Source organism: Canis lupus, chromosome 3, assembly GCF_011100685.1.
Source record: "Canis lupus familiaris isolate Mischka breed German Shepherd chromosome 3, alternate assembly UU_Cfam_GSD_1.0, whole genome shotgun sequence".
In the NCBI taxonomy this organism is placed as follows: domain Eukaryota; kingdom Metazoa; phylum Chordata; class Mammalia; order Carnivora; family Canidae; genus Canis; species Canis lupus.
In genome coordinates this window covers 1790155-1810949 of record NC_049224.1, presented here as the reverse complement: position 1 = coordinate 1810949, position 20795 = coordinate 1790155, and the positions used below count along the sequence as shown (strand labels likewise).

At 34.0% G+C, this 20795-nt stretch overlaps 1 protein-coding gene across 20 annotated transcripts in view; it reads right to left on the bottom strand.

The window, feature by feature from the left end:
* The window catches only part of TMEM232 (transmembrane protein 232), a 249087-nt gene that overhangs the window by 166921 nt on the left and 61371 nt on the right, over positions 1-20795 (bottom strand). For all 20 annotated transcript variants that reach the window (XR_005356520.1, XR_005356519.1, XR_005356523.1 and 17 more), the window contains 2 exons: positions 18074-18197; positions 16784-17036 (listed from right to left, as the gene is read on the bottom strand). Coding sequence is in view for 14 of the 20 variants with exons in the window: in XM_038532155.1 (XP_038388083.1) it covers positions 16784-17036; positions 18074-18197 (377 nt within the window). In the remaining 6 variants the exon portion in view is untranslated. The remainder of the gene's footprint in view (positions 1-16783; positions 17037-18073; positions 18198-20795) is intronic.

Here is a 20795-nt window from a genome sequence, read left to right as displayed (position 1 = left end):
GAAAGGGAATAAAGGGGAAAGGAGAGAAAATGAGTGGGAAATATCTGAGAGGGAGACAGAACATGAGAGACTCCTAACTCTGGGAAACAAACAAGGGGTCATGGGAGGGGAGGTGGGCGGGGGGTAGGGGTGACTGGGTAATGGGATGGGCACTGAGTGATATACTATATATTGGCAAATTGAACTCCAATAAAAAAATAATTAAAAAATAAAAATAAATATCAGACGTCTGATTTTTGGACTTCTTTTAAATTTCATTAAACTAAATAATGCCACCAAGATTTTTGGACTGTCTCTAGGGAAATAATTAATCCTCACAGGTTTTTGTATCCAAGGGGTAACAAAGAAAAAGGAAAACAAAATAACAAAGATTCTTTTGGAAATTAGGAAAAAGGAATAATTACTTTTACAAGCACGGTACATGCAACATTTCTTTTGAGATCCATAATCTTGAAGAAACTAAGATTCTGAAAGATATAACAAGCTGCCTAACATTATGCAGAACATGACAGCTGAGCTGAGACTCATCCTAAACTTCCGACACTCCAAATTTCTGACACCAAGTCTAGTCCAGTGCACGTATAGCACATGTATTCATCTACAACCGAGCCAGTTTGGTGCTGTTTTCCCTCCTCTTCTTACTAAATTTCTCAACCTTCACCCTATTTGGGGGACTTCTATTTTTCCTTCCTGTAAGTACTACTAAGAAAGCCTTTAGAAATTAAAACAACTGTTGGGGTGCCTGGGTGGCTCAGTTGGTTAAACGTCTGGGACTGTGTTTTCTGTTTTTAAGATTTTTAAGTTTAGTTATTGTGAGAGACACAGAGAGAGAGAGGCAGAGACACAGGCAGAGGGAGAAGCAGACCCCCTGCGGGGACCCCCGATGTGGGATTCTATCCTGGGACTCTGGGGTCACACCCTAAGCCTAAGGCAGATATTCAACCACTGAGCCCCCCAGGTGCCCCAAAATGTCTGACTTTCCATCAGGTCATGATCGCAGGGTCTGGGGATCAAGCTTTGTCAGGCTCCTCCATGCAGGGCTCCCACTGGGGAGGGGGGGAATCTGCTTCTCCCTCTGCCTCTGCCTCTCCCCCAGCCCGTGTACTTGCTCTCTCTCTCTTGCTCTCTCTCTCTCTTCCTGTCTCTCAAATAAATAAACAAAATCTTTAAAAAATTTGAAGTAACTGTTCACTCAAAACAGTAGGAAACATCTGGGTCAAACAGAGGAATACTGTATTAGATGAGAGACTTCTGTACCCCTGAACATATTATCAGGTTACTTTTGATAGATGTGAAGGGTAAAGAGCATCTCTGGACCAAGTTAAATACAAAAAAAAAAAAAAAGAAAAAGAAAATCAGAAGTGCTCTGGAGGATCTTAATATAATTCTGGCTGGTATAACAAAGGAAGTCACAAGTATCTAATTGAGTTATTTTCATTAGCATATATACATTAGCCTCTAAATTAATTTGAATAGAAAGCCAACATGTATCTTATTCTTTTTCTTCTCTGCTAAGATATTATAAAAAGGTATTATAAAAATTGATTTCTAAAATGGCATATTGTAATAGACCTTAATATGACTAATGCTTTCTTAAAATCTCACATGATTTCTAGTCCTTTTTTCACTAGGTTCAGCCACAGACAGATTTGAGACCTTTGGCTCAAATGTGATATATCTTTGTATTTATGCCTCAAAAATGTGAGGAATGTTCCTATGGGATTTTCAGCTCCTTTATTTGAATAAGTAAAGGCTTTTACGTGGTCAAAGACTTTTGAGTGGAAAGTCCAGTGTGTTGTTTTAGCCTGCCCCCCAAACAGAGGAATAGTAGCAATCAAAATAGAGAATAAACAGAATGAGATGTTAGGAATCCTCTAAACGTGTACAGAGCTAGATTAAGATTCACTTGTAGGATGAGAGCAAAACTTCCGGAAAAGCGTAGCAACACTTAACTTTCCAAAATAATGGCAACCCTTTATCCTGGTTATTTGTGCTTTATGATGATCCTCATGTAAACTTAGAAAATGAGGTCTTGCTTCTATAATCAATGACTATTGTCTACAATCAATACAGATTAAGTTTTAATTGCTCAGGCAGGAGTGACAGAGAAGAAAATGGTTCACTTTTCCATATTTATTGGGTCTAAGGTAATCTTAGATCCCAAAACACAGATCCTATCCAAGAAGTGTTTGACCACAGAGACTCTTCTTCCTTCACCTCATACTTAACAGTTTTCAGCTCTCCTGACACATTCTCAACTGAAACTACTGTCTTCTGCCCCCAAGGGCGCCGATGGCAGCTCAGCCAAAGGGAAAGACTAGTGCCTGTAGCCCTTCCTCACCCCGTCCCCACGGTCTCTGACACCCAGTCCAGGGCCAGCTGCCTGGCAACTGTCCTAACTCTCTCCCGCCCCCTCCCCCGATGAAGTTCTAATATAAAGAAGAAAGAGCAAAGGATCCTGCTGCATCCTAGAGATTTGAACACCTCTTTTCACACTGGACTCTTCTCAGAGAAAGGTTGTAGCTTTGGGAAACTATCTGGAGTTCCACGCTATAGACTTGGAGCCGAACCTGTGACACGTAAGGGCCGAGGGGCCAGTGGAGAGAAAGAAAGGCAGGTCAGATGCAGGTTTAGTCCTGGTCCACCTGGGGCCACCTGACAAGTTCTGAAGCCACACCGAGAGCTGAGGCTGGAGATAGTAATGCCAGTGATACGGCCGTTTATCATTATTATACCATTTCATATATGTGTGCGTACAATAGTTTTCAACTTTCACATGTATTTTAACTCTCATTTTTTCCTGCATGGATCTTACATTTTTCTGTAGTTATCTTCCAATCATGTCTTTCATGATTTTTTATTTTTCTCTTTTGTTCATGAAACCCTTTCCTGCATAACTTGTAAAGGTACTATGCCATATTTTCTTCTAGTTATTTTAAAGGTTTTAATTCATATGGAAATTATTTTTAAAAATTTACTGTGTGGTTATAATGCATGGTACTTAACTGTTAAAAAATCAAATATATAACTAATTGTCAAGACAAAAATCATTGATAATCCATTCTTTCCCACTTTATCAAATGCCAGGATAGACATCATATTCCCATATACGTCCTCACATCCAATTTCACTATCCTCTTTCTTTCTTTCACACACACACATTTAAATGTATACCAAGATTTTGTTTACATCCAAAACATTCTTTTTATTTTTTTAAGTTTTTATTTAAATTCCAGTTAGTCAACATATACTGCATTTTGTCTAGGTCTGTGTCTTCTTCTGTGTGTTAGGAAAGCCTGTTATGTTTCCTGCTCCTGATTAATGGCTTTATGGAGAAGAGGTCATACACTGTCCAGGGTCTGGTGCTTCAGGAAGTGTCTCTGGTGTGTGCTGTGTGTACTCTGCTGCTCTGTTTTGGTCAGTCCTTTGCAGAGTTTCTCCTTGCCTGCAGTGGGGAGCATTTGGACCTCAGCCAGAGTGTGGTGAGTTTTAACTAGCTGTGCCCTGGTCTGCTTGTTAAAAGAGATTTCATGCTGTTTCCACTTAGTAAGAAGAGATTTAAATTTTGTAATATTGATCTCTCTTTTGGTTCTTAGAATGAACAGTATAAATATAGTATATTATTCCTTTAACACACTGCTGGATTTGGCCTGTTAGCATTTTACTTAAGATTTGTACATGTCCATGCATTCATAAGAGAGAGTGGTCTATTTTTAATACTCTCATCGCCAAGTTTAGGAATTGGGAGAGAACGCATTTTGATTTATCGAAATTATTCCCAAAATTTTTCCTAAATTATATTATGAGTTTAATTTGCCCAGCACATTCTAATCATACATGCAACGCTAGATATGTACATGCATGCAGTTATATAAAGATAACACTGGCCTGTGGCAACAAGTCAAGAGCTCTTCCAAATTATAATTGAAAATAAAAGTTGTATAAAAATTTAAAAAAAAAAGCTGCTCAGTATATTCTTCTGTATTAATATACTTTTTATTACTTTTCCCTAAAAGCTAGTTGTGAGGATACCCAGAACAAATCATTTTGTAATGACAAGATTTGGGACTAGCAACCACACTGATGCATTCAAGAGGAAAAGATATATTCATTATCATTCAAAAATAATTTAATAATAACTTTAATTATTCTTCAACTCTATTTACAATTGTTTTTGCTAACTATAATTATCCTCAACACATTGAATAGTTTTTCTCAGTTACCTAAGAGGCTGGCAGATACTAAATTTAATTCAATAGACATAAACTTGATAGAATATTTACTGGATGTAAATGTTAATATTAATATGCAGGGTGGTTATGAGTTGCTAGTATTTAAGTTACTTCAACCTACGAGGCAGATTTAGATTTTATAAGAGGTAAAATGCATATAATCTTGAAGCCTTCTTTTTCAAAAACTATAAAAACTTTTTATTTTTGCCAATTCTAAAAAAGACATTTTTCTAAGAAGAGATATTCTTACTGTTCTTCGTAGGATATTAGAAGAGTCCTATGTGGTGAAAAGCCCTGAAAATTAAATGTCATTAGTTTCTCTGCAAATAAACCTGTGCTCATCAGGAAATTGAAGACTTTTATGCAGATAAATTGATGACATTTTTGAAGTAGCAATCCATAATCATCACAACAAGCCCTGCCTCCAAAGAACTGATAGAAGTCCAATGTTCAAGATAGGAGTAGAATGTATTTACTTAGCAAGTCTAGATATTCTGATGTCCAAATGAATTTTCCTAACATTCAAGTTTTGTCAAGTGCTACCAAAAACGTCCAATATTTAAAGAGAAATATAGACTCATCCTGAAACCCAATGCATTTAGTATTGTATATATCAAACTTAGGTTCCAGGACGAAGGATCCATTTCTTTTTTCTTTTTTCCCCAAGGATCCATTTCTGATCAGCTCATTTCCATAATGGCTTCTTAACTTTTCATGTTTATTTAGCACTCACCATCCTTACTTCCCCCACCAGCATCTTCTTCCTTTCAACAAATTCAGATTTAAACAAAATAGACCCTTCAAGCTACAGTTTGAGCCCACTTTCCATAACCACATCATAGCCATGTTTATCCAAAGTTGTTCTTAAGTGACTTTGATGCTCCATGAGTCATTAATATAGAATGATACACATAATGCACATTCACATTGTAATGAGCAAACAAATGGACAACTCTTCTCTTGTGAATTGAACAGAACTTATGCTAAACATTTTTGGAAAAAAAATGAGAATAAATAGAGTACTTATACATGCAATGTATAAAGATGATATTTAATGACCATTTTAAATTGGAAATATCATCTCATCAAATCTCAGTACAGCATCCATTTCCTTTCCTTCATCCATTCATGTATTTGACGCTTGTTTATTGAGAGGTTACTCTGAACAAGGCAATGCATTAGGTAATGTAGGGTGGAGCAATAAAAGCTAAAACATATTCCCTGACCAAGAGAGAACAAAATTTGGTAAAATAAGCTTTGTACAGATTGTAAGTTACTTCACAATATCCATTCTCCCTTTCTTCCTTTTAGTAATATGAAACACTACTTTAGGCTTGGCTGATTGATACTTAAAAAACAAAACAAATTCACCTTAGATGTGGCCATATGATTACATTTAAGCCAATGGATTTACAGCAATAATGCTATGTGTACTTTCTATTAAGAAGATTCAGCAGAAAATGATTATTCTTTCCTTCTGCACCTTCAGAATAGTAAAAGAAAATGGACCTGCTTCCCTGAGAACCTCTTAAGCCCCCAAAACCAACCTTAGACAGCCTATTTCTGGGTATATTTTATGTGGGAGAGAAATGAATTTTCATTTTGTTTAACCTAATGTACTTTTTTTACTACACGTAGCCAAACTCTACTCCTAATTAACAAAGAGATATAAAACAATTATTAAAAGCACAAGCTACAATTTGGTTAAGTCCATCGCATAGACACAAAACAAGTTCAGAGAAATATGAGGTTGCATTTAAGCAAGGAGTTGAGGTATTACAGAAGATTAAAGGTTTCATGTTAAAGCTTGTAAAAGTGAGTAAATTGGCTTTTCTGTTTCCACATGTTTATCTCATATGTTCACAGCAGGTAGCACATAGAAATATGAGGGGCAGAGAGAAAAAATATCTAAAATCCTTATTCAGTTGGACTGGGCTATCTATTTGTTCCTTAAGAACAACTGATTATCCATTTATTCTCTGTATTCTATACAAATAAAAACCAAACAGGTAACATTTTATGTTTTCAGCATCATGGCATCAACCAAATATTCTGCTTTTTTTTTTCTTTCTTTTTTTTTTTTTTTTTGGTCTCAGAAGGTTGACAGAATTGATAATTTTTTCAGGGTAGGGTTTAATTAATTTTCAGTGAGTGATATTTGGCTGCATTAAGTGGCACATGCCACCTATATGAACAAGCTGACAGATTATTTCAGCTGCATAGGGCTTTTAGAGAAATTGTGAGGTGATATCTCTTTTGAAAATTATATTTGATTTAAAAAGACAACAGAAAGAAATAAAGAATGATATACCAAGCAAGGTGAGTTATAGACCTACAAGTACATCCAAAAGAAGGCAGGGCATGTAGATTTTATAGATTGATGATTTCTGAATTCTTCTTCATTTTAAAAATACAACTGTGTTTTCTAAAAGATACAGACTAAACCTAGAGATAGCATACCTGAGAATAGGCCAACAATAAATCTCCAAATACACATCCTACATTGGGTAGTAAGAAGTAATAGAATCTGTCCTGGAATAGCTAAAAGAGGATTATTGCAAAAAGTTTTTAAATCACTTTTGTAATCTTATAACTAAAATTACAATAGAGCCAGTGGATGAAGAAAATGCAGTGTGCATCCACAACAGAATACTGCTAAGCCTTAAAAATGAAGCTGATTTGGTCATATGCAGCACCACGGATGAACCTTGAAGACATCATGCTGAGAGAAATAGGACAGCCACAGAAAGACAGATGCTGCACAGCCTCACCCATATGAGGTAGCTAACGTAGTCATATTCATAAAATCAAAGAGTATAATCAGAGTGTGGTTTCCAGAAAATGAAGGAGAGGAGAAAGTTGAGTCACCAACCAATGAACACAAAGTTTCAATCAAGTAAGATGAATAAGCTTTAGAAATCTATTGCACAACTGTACCCACTGTCAACAGTGATGTATTATACACTTAGGCTTTTAAGAAGGTAGATTTCATGTAATGTGCTCCTCCCACAATAAAATAACTTTTTTAAAAAAGAAAATGACAAATAGATACATTTGGTTAACTTCCACATTTATATATATATATATTATATAAAATAATAAATTATATAAAATAATAATATATAATTTATAAATAATATACATGATTTATATAAATAGAAAAATATATATATATATATATAAAACACTCAGGGATACTATACTTCTAGATTTGCCAACAAAGAATTGTGAATTATGAGGATTGCTTGAATTTTATCACTAACATGAATGTGGATTTTTAAAGGAGTTAAATATTCCCCATGTATACTAAACACAATCTCGTTACTGAATATTTTTCTGAATAACCTTCACCAAGATAAAAGGTATATTGAAGATTTAATAGGGTCCCATTAAATGTTTAAATTGGTTCTAAGATTTCAATTGACTTGCATTTGCTTTTTAAAAAGGAGTTATTGCTCTGTGCTAATGTTTTTTTCCTAAGATAAAATGAATGAAAATGTAGCATTCATTATTTTACAACTGTGGTGTATATTTCATTCACTAAATCATTGCAGAACCAGGTTAAGAAAGTAATTCTCAACAAAAGAAAGAAAAAGGAAGAATGTCCTATTTACTCTTCTCATTCAGAGACCACAATGAACGAAAAAATACTTAGGTCTCATGTGTCTTCACGTCATATTATAACGCGGGATCAAATTATTACCAATTCAAAGTTTAACAACATTACAGCCTTCCAGCAATCTTAAGAAGCTAATTATAAACCACACTGAAAATATGTTTTTCATGTATTAGGAGAAGTTAGCACAGGAGCTGGTCACTAAGCAGAGACGGGAGATGACGGCAAAGTACAGAGGTGGAGAGAGAGAACCAATGCAATTGTCATCGAATATTTGAAGGGCTTGCATGTGGGAAACAGAAGAAGTTTTTCTTTTCTTATTGTCTCTAGAAGAGAAAACTTAAAACAAAGTTAGAAAAATAGATTTCATTTTAATATAAGGAAGAATCTTTCATAGTGTTTAAAAGTAGAATGACCTAATTAGGAGAGAGGGAGTTTCATACCCCTGTTGGCTTTTAAGCAGAATGTGACTGTGGACTATTCACCAGTGGGTCTAGGAGGGATTTGTGCTTTGGATGAAGACAATATGATCAACAAGATTTTTACTATTCTATGATATAACTGATTCTATCACTCTCTACACATTTCCTGTACAAGGCACACTAAATCAGCCGCTGGAGCTTGCTCACAGAAAATCCCATTTTCAGGAGTTAATTTCATAACACAGATTCCAGATAATCAAGACTTGCTTAAAAGCCCATCATTCTAACATTCTGAAAAACAATGTAGGAGCATAGAAGATGGCATTTCAAATATGGTGTACAACACAAACTATGTTTCCCTCTTTGTAAAGCTATAGATAAATGCTCTCTGATTGGATGCGTAAAGGTCTGCAAGAACAAGTGAGAAAGGTATTTTCCTCTAGGATTAGAACAGCATTTTACCAGCTTGCTTAACAGCTAAATTTATAGGCTAGGTCTTTTCTAGGCTTAATAACACAGATTCCTACACTCCACTTTTAGGATTTTTGAACCAAAATTCTAGAACAAGGCCCAAGAATTTACATTACAAATAAGGATTGCATGTGATACAAAGTGTATGAAAATGCTTTTACAAACAGTGCTATAGGATAATGACGGTCAGAATTTCTCAAAGTCATCTTTTTTGCATTCTTCAAAATGCAAATAGGTAATTTTTTTTTATTTTCATTCAGTAGGTCAACTAATCTAGTTAGTTCAGCATAGGGAGATAGTTGGTATAGACTCTGACGTCAGCTGCCTAGGTTGTCTCAGATGTACTGTTTACTAACTATATTTTCCTGGACAAATAAACTCCTAGTACATCAGTTTTCTTGTCTTTGAAAGAGGATAATATCAGTATCTAGGCATACTCTTGTTGTAATGGTTAATGAATTAGCCTAGACTAGTGCCTGACATATAGTAAGAACTCAATAAATGTTAACTATTATCATCCTTTATGACCCATCAAGCAAAATGTTTCTCAAAATTGGAATTTCAAGAGATCAAGCAAAAATTCTGTGCATTTAAATACATTTTTATCATCTTCCCTCATGTTTTTCTTTTTTTTTTTTAAGATTTTATTTATTTATTCATGGGAGACACAGAGAGAGGCAGAGACACACAGGCAGAGGGAGAAGCAGGCTCCCTGTGGGGAGCCCAATGTGGGACTCGATTCCAGGACTCTGGGATCACACCCTGAGCCGAAGGCAGACTCTCAACTGCTGAGCCACTCAGGCGTCCCCCCATCATGTTTTTCCAGCTCAAAATTGTCTCATCTAGAGACTATGCTACCAATGTATCTCACACCTGAAACTAATATAACAGTATGTTAACTAATTGGAATTAAAAATTTATAAATAAGTAGAAAGAGAGTTAAGTAAATAAACAAATGAAAATAATGGGTGCCTGGGTGGCTCAGCACTTGACCATCTGCCTTCAGCTCAGGGTGTGACCCCAAGGTCCCGGGATCAAGTCCTGAATCGGGCTCCCCGCAGGGAGCCTGCTTCTCCCTCTGCCTGTGTCTCTGCCTCTCTCTGTGTCTCCCATGAATAAATAAATTAAATATTTTTAAGAAATTAAAATAAGTAAAAAATAGAGACCATGCTACAAAACTTTTTGTTTTGGCATTTGAGCACATGCAGACCTTCCTATACCACAATACCCATGGGGAGGCATATTAGTCTTCTTGGGCTGCATTAACAAAATACCATGGACTAAGAGTCTTAAACATAAGAAACTTATGTATTTTCTCACAGTTCTGAGGCTAGGATTTCCAAGATCAAGTTGCCAGTGGATTCTATTTATGGTGTGGGCTCTTTTCCTGGCTTTTAGATGGCTGCTGTCTCACTGTGTCCTCACGTAGGAGACAGTGAGATCTCTAGTGTCTTTTCGTATAAGGACACTACTAATTCAGACATGTCAAGTCCTACCATCATTACCTCATCTCCAAATACAGTTACATGGAAGGTTATAGTTTTAACAAATGAATTTTGGGGGACACAATTAAGTCCATAGAAGCAAATGTTAAATACAAAATTGGTATTTATAAGCATACATAGAAATTTCTGTTCAATCAAAAAACACTAAAAGGCAGCACTTTAGTGACTGGCCAGAGACCTCACTCTAGAATTAATAGATGTCTGACTCTGTGAAAAGCTTGTTTGATACAAAATCTCAAAATGAAAACGGAACATGCTGAGTAGTCATCCATTTTTCTAGATTCTTTAAGTTCTGCTCCCATATCAGATCAAATCACCAGGAAATTATCTTCACGAAAATTATTACTTTAGCTTTCCATAACACTGCCATCACAAAAGTATGATTTTAAGTGTTTTTTCATATTAAGGCCTTTATATAAAAATAGTCCATAAGAACACTATTTGACTCATTCATAAAAAGACTATTTATATATTTATATACCATTTAGAAAATATTTTTCACTATCATTTATATCTTTATATATAAATAAAATAGGATCCCCAGGATATAAGGTGTACATAGTAACAAATGTTAGGAAAAAAAAAATCCTTCCTCACTGACATTTTCTCATTATAACAACATTAACAACCACATTAACAACCATAACATCTATTAACATTTATTAGACCTTTACTATGCGTGAGGTGCTATGCCAGGTGTTTATATGCTTCCATGGCTTTTTCTCACAAAAAGTCCTATGATTTGAATGGCAGTCTTTTAATAATTATCAGGTAAAGAAATAAGTCAGGAAAATTAAATAATTTGACCTAGGATTCCAAGATATAAGTTGTAGAATTGAAATACAAATCTGTGTGACTTCAGACTGGTTCTCTCACTCTAAACTAAAAATTCACTTACTTGAAGGATAAAATTATGAGAAAAAATCATTTTCAATTAAATACAGCAACAGCTCCAAGTTCTTTAAATCATCTTCCAAAAAGACAAACTTATCTTCCCCCATAATCATGTTGACAACACCAGCACAGATGATACTACTTTTGGAGCTCTTTTCCGTGATCTTGAAAAACTGGTGATCATTATCAATGATCATGCACACAGGGCAACCAAGACAAAATCATTTTCCCCATGTGGAAAAATCAATCAGGGATGCTACAAGAATCAAGTTATAATGAATCACATCAACAGTTTTTAAAACCTATTATTTGACAGTTAAAATATTCAACTAGGCATTTGTACAGTCATGTTAAGTAATGTTTTTCCATGGTAATGACTGATACAGGAAAGCCAAAAATCCAGTATGAACATGAAGAGGAGACTAAAAATTTATGTCCAGAGGTTATACGTTCTTTGATTCTGACAAAGATGGAGAAAATTTTCTCATTCTTGACAACATGTCTTTAACAAAACAGTCATCAGATAATCAACGTACTTCAAACATTTCCCACAAGAAACCACAAAGATGCTGTAAGTATTGAGGACTTCAAATTATTCAGAATCATTAATGAGACAAATCTTACTTATACTATCTTTGGCTTGTACAATAAGTTTGATGTCATAGACTTTTGATTGTAGGGGAGGCAATTTTGATACGTGTATCCTCTTTATTGCAGATCAAATCTTTAAATAAATTGTACAACCAGAAACATCTATTTGTCCACTTGGATTGAGAAAATATTGACAAAATACTGGTTATTTATCTCATTGCTGACTTTAAGTATAAGCATAAAAAGGACAAAAATGAAAGCAAAAGAACCATCCATTGCGTCAGCATCATTTGTGAATATACAAAGGTCAACTCCAACCAGAATTCAGTTTATTAGAGCTCTCTACTGCTCTATTATAATACCAGTTAAAGAACAAAATAATGATACCATGTGATCTGTAGGAAACACTCTGTGATCTATAAATTGTTGGTTGGTTCAATGAGATTCAGAAACTCCTATAAGATTTAATCAATTACCAGAAATTAAACAAAAGTATCAACCTGAATGAAATATCATTTATGAATCCAGATGGCTATCTCACCTATGGTCACATATGAAAATATTCAGAATTTGCTGTTTTTTAGATGCCCTGCTTTTTCTTTGGTACTGATTTCACATCAAGCAGAAAGAAGTATGCTCATTCAGATTTACAAAGATGAGAAAACAATGACCAAGGATGAATATATGTTTGACAAGTTCAAGCTCACAGATAGATTTCTATAATGTGTGCATTTCTTGCAAGGAAGAAAACTCACATAAATGTCAGTGAAATTCTCAATAGGTCTGCTGTTGACAGAGAAACAATTATAGGGAAAGAGTATAACATTTGAGCTAGGACAATTTGGGGTGTGTTGTCTAGGAAGCCAAACAATATAAACCTATAGGTGATAAGCAGAAAGACAAAAATCTCTTCCAAGAACTCACCCAAATTCTGTATCTGTACCATTAAAATAAATTATTCAGGAGAAGATGAGAAACTTCAAAGAAGATCAGCAATTAGCAGTGAATGCAATGAAATCATCAACTGGCTAGAGAAAAAAAAAATCAGACTAAGGAGGAAAAAAATTTTGAGTATCCACAAAAAAACACAACCCGTCATCGTGAGATTATGCCAGTGGTCAGGGGTCATGGCCAGCAGGAAGCCAAGAGGCTGATGGGAATAGATATCCTCCCCATGGAGAAATGTCTACTGGACTCATCACTGAAGAGAACAGTTAAAGAAAACAGAAATAAATAATTCTACACAGCTAGAGAAAAAAAAATTGAAAACCTAAAATTTGTAGACAAATCTGTTCAGTGGCAGTTTTAAAATCATATATTGAGGAAGATTTCTGGTCATTTTGAATCCTTAACAGTGTGAACAGCAAAAGAGGTGAATGCCTTTTCACTTTATCAATACTATAAAAATGGAAGAAATATATATACTGATTTGTATACTAAAGACTAAGAATCTATTCAAAATTAACAATCTTAAAAAAATTGAAACAAATGAAAAATAATCTTCCTATAAAGTGGGAAAAGGAAGGACAAGCAAATTACACTCAGAAATGACAGGTTCCAAGTTATTGTATAAACCAAAAGTGTATTAAAAGTTATTTCAAAATATCAAGCAAGTTTTTTAAAAACTGAGATTAGTATCTCCTACTAAGTTCTTACTATTTAAAGTTATATTTACACATAATTTATGCCAAACCAGTGATTTAAGGTTCTGCAGTCAAATGCTCTACCACTGAGCTATATCCCCTGAATTATGGTTCTGAAGAAAGAAACTATATGCTGCCTCCTTCCATACTTTTAAAATCTTACAATTATATTTGAAATTCGGTGATTTAATTACATAATGAATCCACTATTATTAACTACCCATATAGTTAACTATTATGTGCTAGATACTGCTATGTTCTAGATGCTGGATTAATACAAATATACTTCAGACATGATTCAGTCTCAATTGTCTCATAATTTAATGGAAGTTAGAGTCATCTATACAATATACTATAATAATATATAGATTGCAATAATATTCATAAAGAAAAGGTCTAGTAATCCTAAAAGGAAACTTTTGAATTAATATTGTCCCTATAGTACTCTTTTATTTTTATTTTATTTTTTTAAAGATTTTATTTACTTATTCATGAGAAACACAGAGAGAGGCAGAGACACAGGCAGAGAGAGAAGCAGACTCCCTGAGGGGAGCTTGATGCGGGACTAGAGCCTAAGACCCTGGGATCACAACCTGAGCCAAAGGCAGACACTCAACCATTGAGCCACCCAGTTGTCCCAATATATAGTACTCTTTTAAAAATAGAAGTATTTTATCCTAATAGTTGCCTTAAATAATATCAAAATGACCTTTAATCTTGAGACTTAAGACAGGTATACTTTGATGGAGTATAAAATGTCAGATGTGAAGAATGTACTACAATATTTGAGTAATTGAAGAGAAATCCTCTGAATGGGAAGAGAACAAGACAAACAGTAGATACCTAGAGAAAATAGAGAAGATTGATAGAGAAGTCCTTATGGGGAAAAGAATAAAAAAACTTTATACACATTTCCTAAATTTTCCTACGGTTATCTTTGTTTTCCAGGAATATAATGTGAATCATAAACAAACTGAATCTACTTTATATTTAAGTTGTTTTAATATTGTCAATTAAAAATTTCCATGTTATGGAATATTCTTTCTGCATTTGTAAAAAGTCCAAATAAATTGAAGATTGTTGCCCACTTCACTTTCTGTGAAAGGCTTATTGCTATAACATAATAAAAGCCACATATGAAAAGCCCACAATGAATATCATATTCAATGGTTTCCCCCTGAGAGCTTTCCCCCTGAAGTCAGGAACAAGACAAGGATGTCCAGTCTCAGCACTTTTATTCTGCATAGTACTGGAAGTCTCAGGCACAGCAATCAGACAAGAAGAAGAAATAAAAGGCATCCCAAATGGTAAGGAAGAAGTAAAACTTTCACTATTTACAGATGACATGATACTGTATATAGAAAACCCTAAAAACTACATCAAAAAACTATTAGAACTGGTAAATGAATTCAGTAGTCTTAGGATACTAAAATCCTATGAGGATTTCCTGTGAGGAAATCTGTTGTATTTCAATACACTAATAATGAAGCAGAAAAAGAGAAATTAAGAAAATGATCCTATTTATAATTGCACCAAAACTGATAAGATACTTAGGAACAAAGCTAAGCAAAGAGATAAAAGACCTGTACTCTGAAAACTATAAAACACTGATGAAACAAATTGAGGAAGACACAAAGAAATGGAAAGACATTCCATGCCCAAGGGCTGGAAAAACAAATATTGTTAAAATGTCTATACTACCCAAAGCAATCTACACATTTAACGCAATCCCTGTCAAAATACCAGCAGCATTTTTCACAGAACTAGAACAACAATAACAAAAATCCTAAAATTTATATAGAACCACAAAAGACCTCAAGTAGCTAAAACCATCTTGAAAAAGCAAAGCAAAGCTGGAGGCATCACGGTTCCAGACTTCAAGTTATTTTACAAAGCTGTAATAATCACAAACACTATGGTACTGGCACAAAAATAGACACATAGATCAATGGAACAGAAAACCAGAAATAAGTCCACAACTAATCTTCAACAAAGCAGGAAAGAATATCCAATGAAAAAAAGTCTCTTCAACAAATGGTGCTGGGAAAACTGGGCAGCTCCATGCAGGAGAATGAAACTGGACCACTTCCTTACACCATACACAAAAATGAATTCAAAATTGATAAAAGACCTAAAGAAGACCTATACCCATAAAAATCCAAAAAGAAAACAAAGGCAGTACTGTCTCTGACATTGGCCATGGCAATATTTTTCTAGATATGTCTCCTGACCAAGGGGAAATAAAAGCAAAAGTAAACTATTGGGAATATATATATATATATATATATATATATATATATATATATATATATATATATATAAACATTTGCACAGCAAAGAAAATAACAAACAAAACCAAAAGGCCATCTACAAAATGGGAGAAGGTATTTGCAAATGACATATCTGATAAAGAGCTAGTATCCAAAATATATAAAGAATTTATACAACTCAACACTCAAAAAACCAAATAATCCAATGAAAAAAGTGGGCAGATGACATGAACAGACATGTCTCCAAAGAAGACATCCAGATGGCCAACAGATACATGAAAAGATGCTCAACATCACCCATCATCAGGGAAATGCAAATCAAAACCACAATGAGATATCACCTCACATCTGTTGGGATGGCTAAAATCAACAACACAAGAAACAGGTGTTGGTGAGAAAAATGAACTTTTGTGCACCATTGGTGGGAATGCAAACTGATGTAGTCAGTGTGGAAGACAGTATGGAGGTTCCTCAAAAAGTTAAAAATAAAACTACCCCACAATCCAGCAATTGCACTGGGTACTTACCCCCAAAATACAAAAACATTAATTCAAGTGGACACATGCACCCATGTGTTTCTAGCAGCATTATTTACAATAGCTAAATTATGGAAGCAGCCCAAGTGTCCATCAATAGATGAACTTTCCTATTCAAAGATGATGCAGTAAATATACACAATGAAATATTATTCAGCCACAAAAAGAATGAAATCTTGCCATTTGCAATAACATGGATGGAACTAGAGAGTATAATGCTAACCGAAATAAGTCTGAGAAAGACAAATACCATGTGATTTCATTTATATGTGGAATTTAAGAAAAAAAAATGAAAAAATGAGCAAAGGAAACAGAGAGAGAGACAAACCACAAAACAGACTCTTAGCTAAAGTGAACAAACTGATGGTAACCAGAGGGGAGATGGGTAGGGGGATGGGTTAAGTAAGTGGTGGGACTTAGGAGGGCACTTGTGATAAGTGCTGGGTGATGTATGGCGTTGTTGAGTCACTATATTATATACCTGAAACTAATACAACATTGTATGTTAAAAAATAAATAAAAGTAAATAAAAACAAAATATAAAATATAATAAAAGTCTTATTGCCATATGTAGACAGAGACATTGAGAAATAATTTACTTACAATTATCTGACATTCTTGAAGAGAAATATTCCAAAAGACCTAAAATACTTGTTTCCTTCAATTCTGGTGGTTCTTCTGATTTATCAATGAGCAAAATATTTTTTTGTGAACTTTTACAGACACAGAAACCAATAAAAGCAGTTTTTCGCAAATTAGAAGTGGTCGCATACAAGCAGATTTCTGCAAGAATTGTCGTATATATGTAGACTACATTCCAGGCCCAGGAAAAATTATCTACCTTGCAGCTTTCTTCCTAAAAGGAGAAAACGGTTATTAGATAATCAAAGTACATTCTGTCATAATTAAAACCGTATATTGTACTTGTGATAATAAATACCTTCAAATTCTATAGAGTTGTTAAAGGACCATAATCAATGAATATTTCTAAAATGTACTCATTAAAAAACAGATTTTCTGGGGGTAGATTGCATAAAATCTAGCTCAAAGGATAAAAAATACAAATAGCTAAAAGGAGTATAAAGAATAACTTTTCAATTTCCTTAGTAATCAATAGAATAAAAATTAATACAATGAGATACCAAAATGGTATTATATTATATAATATTATTATATTATATAATATAAATAATATAATTATTATTATAATTATTATATTACAAAATAATCTTTTTTATATAAAATTCAATTGTGTGTGGCACTGAATATATTTTTCATAGGAAAGCAAGACAGTTATATCTTCTGCATAGAAATCTGGAGATCTATCTACAAAAGTCTATTATTTAATAGACTATGCAATTTAATTTTATGCATCTATTCTGAAGTAACAGTCATAAACACAGATAAAAATTTTATGTTTGAGAATGCCAGTTCAACATTATTTGCAATTAGCTATGAATAATTAGAAACAAACTCAATGTTCAACAATGAAGAAACAGTTAAATTATCTCATGTACACCAAAATATAAATTTTAATAATATATAATTATAATGAAAAATGTTTTCATGATATGTTTTAAATTATAGGGAGCTAAACCATATATGACTCTATGATCTCAAGTTTGTGAATAAAATTCAAAGTCCCTCTCATGTATATGTGTGTGTGTGTGTCTATTATCTACCTTCATATCTCTACATCTCTATCTAACATCTATCTATCTATCCATACTGGGATATACGGCAAATGTGCATTTCCTTTTATATTTAATTAAAATTTTTATTACAAGGTTATTCTCATTATAAGCCTTGATATGATATACAGTTTAAGTAGTGGCAAAAATAAAATTTCTCTTCAAGTCTTTTAAAACACCTAAATTAACGATATATTGTTACCTGATTTTGAACAGACGTAATGCTTAAAAGAAAATCTCTCATTAGTTCCATTAAAGCTTTCAAGCAGGCCATGTTTAATTTGGCAGCCTCCCCAAGGACCAAAAAAGCCAGTATTGAATCCAACCTAGGAATTTGTGAATAAAACAACAAAGACCTTAATTAAAATAACAATAAATAATTTTTAATGAAAAAGATGGCCAGAGTTAATGAATATCTCAGATTACCAGATACATTTACTTTTAATAAAGACCAGTATTGGTCGACACTGGTTGTGATTTAAGTCTACAAGAAAGAGCCACAGTTTGACAAGATACTTGCATTCAGATACGTGTCCTGTCAAAACTTTGAGAACAATAAATACTACAAAAGATCACATTTCTTCATAGATCCTGTATAACGAGCAATCAAGGGCTCTGGTTCTACAGTGTTCCCCAGTGCACCTAAGAGGTGAATTTCAAGAGTGTTTTCCTTTAAAACAACAACAACAACAACAACAACAACAAATTGTAAAATGGTCTTCCTAAACACTCCAAAAGTTCAGATTCATTTTATAAAAAGTGTAATTTCTCAAAACCCATATTTCAGTTTGAAAAGAAGACTGTCAAGATTTATCACTCAGAATATTGTATAACTGGGAAATCACACAAGAATTTATTAGTCATAAATGTACATATATTTGATAGTTTCAGGAAATTACACATTTAGTGTTATTTTGACCCAAGTGAAAGAGATACAGTTTGAAAGAGACTTGGTAAGAATGCAAACGTAAAATTGCCTCTACCTACAACTGCATATTGCCTTGATTTATCAGCCATTGATAAAGAGTTAGCATATTTTACAACTATATTTGAATTTCACAACTGTGATATTTCAGGCCAGTAAGTCAAGTTCATTATCATTTTCAAAAGGAACCACCTCTAATCCTGGGGAAAAAAGACAATTCTTTATATTTGAATAGAGCTTTAAAGATCTCAATGTGCTTTCACATGAATTATCTCACTCATTGAACCAATTTTTTGACATATTCAAGACCTCTTTGAAATCTTTTTTTTTTTTAATATTAGAAAACTGAGACATAAACAGATCTGGGAGATTTATCCAGGTTCCTGTTTTAAACGAGGTTAATGATAACTAAAGCCTTCTCTCACCTATGGGTATTTCCTGTACTCCTTTTTCCAAGCCATTATTTACATACATAGAAACTAAACCTATCGTGGTGATCATTTCACAATATATACAAACATCAAATCATTATGTTGTACACCTGAAACGAACACGATGTTTTATGTTAATTTCACCTCAAAAAAAAATTAACCTTAATCTGACAATGCTGCCTATTGCCTACCTAATATTGTCTGTTCCTTCCTCTCAGAACTAAACCTCAGTTTTGTTCAAGATGGCAAAATGCTCGGTTAACATTGCTCCTCAAAATGGAAATACTCTGTATCTTGATTGTGATTACACAAGTGTATGCATTTGTCAAAATTCATAGATCTGTATACATAAAATATATGAATTTTATTATATGTAAATTACATCTTAATCGATTTGACTTAAAAAATGAATCCTCACATTCCCTTGAAGCTTGGAATAGCCACAAACTGTAGATTTAGTCAATGAGAGATACAAACGGAAGCCTATTATGAAAGGCTTCTGGGTAAACTATCATTTTTCTGATTAAGAAAAAGATTAAATTTAGATAACAGGTGATTTTTTCCCCCTTTGCTCATCCTTTCCCTGCCCCTTGGAAAACATACATGGTGCCAGATGGTAGACCAGATGTCTTGCAACAAAGCAGGTGCATGTCCAACACTACCAGTGGAAAAAAAGGAAGCTAGAAGGAGCTTGGGTCTTGAGTTTCTTAAGAATCTGCATATCAGTAGTGCACTGCTTGTTATGTGCAGTAATTAAAGCCCTACCTGGTAATGCAGTTGTAGTTAGGTTACTGTTACGTGCAGAACTGAATCCTGACTGATAGATTCGACATGATGCTTACCAGCATGATCTTGGAGTCAAAAATTACAGATGGAACCATAGCTCTGCCATTGATTAGGTATAGGACCTAGGGCAATTTGCGTAGTCTACCTCAGTCTTAATCTAGTCATCTAGTAAATACAGCAAAACCTACTTCTCAGAGACGATTATAAGATTTAAATAAAATACTCTATGTGAAATGGCTAGGTTCAAAACATTGACCTGAATCGAATTGCAGAAAGACTGTTCCTTCAAAGTCAAAGGCTATGAATTTGGTAACTTTTCTCTGTGAATTCCAAGAGTGACTGAGGTCCAGATACCCTCCAAGGTGAACAGCCGGTGAGTCATTCTCTGAGTACTCCTCACCCCACTTCACAAGAAGGTCAAGCAAAGGAGAGGATAGCCTCGGAGTTTACAAAAATTCCTTGCCCCTGAATATACCTCACTGTCCTACGATTTAGGTTCTTTTGTTCTCTTTTAAGTCAAGAAAATATTAACTAATGTAGGGCAGGCACTCGCACTAAAATAAGGATGAGAAAAGATCCATGAGTGTCAGCCACCTATAGTAGAAAAGTGTTTCAACACAAACACACTATTTTCAGTCAATGCTATTGAATGCAAAGTTTTCTGTAAGTGTAAATACCTTTGCCAAAAATAGCATAGAAACACCGATACTTACAAATTGGAGTTGGTTAAAATTCAAAACTTAAAATCAATGCACATGTTGATGAGGTTTAGGAATTTTGCA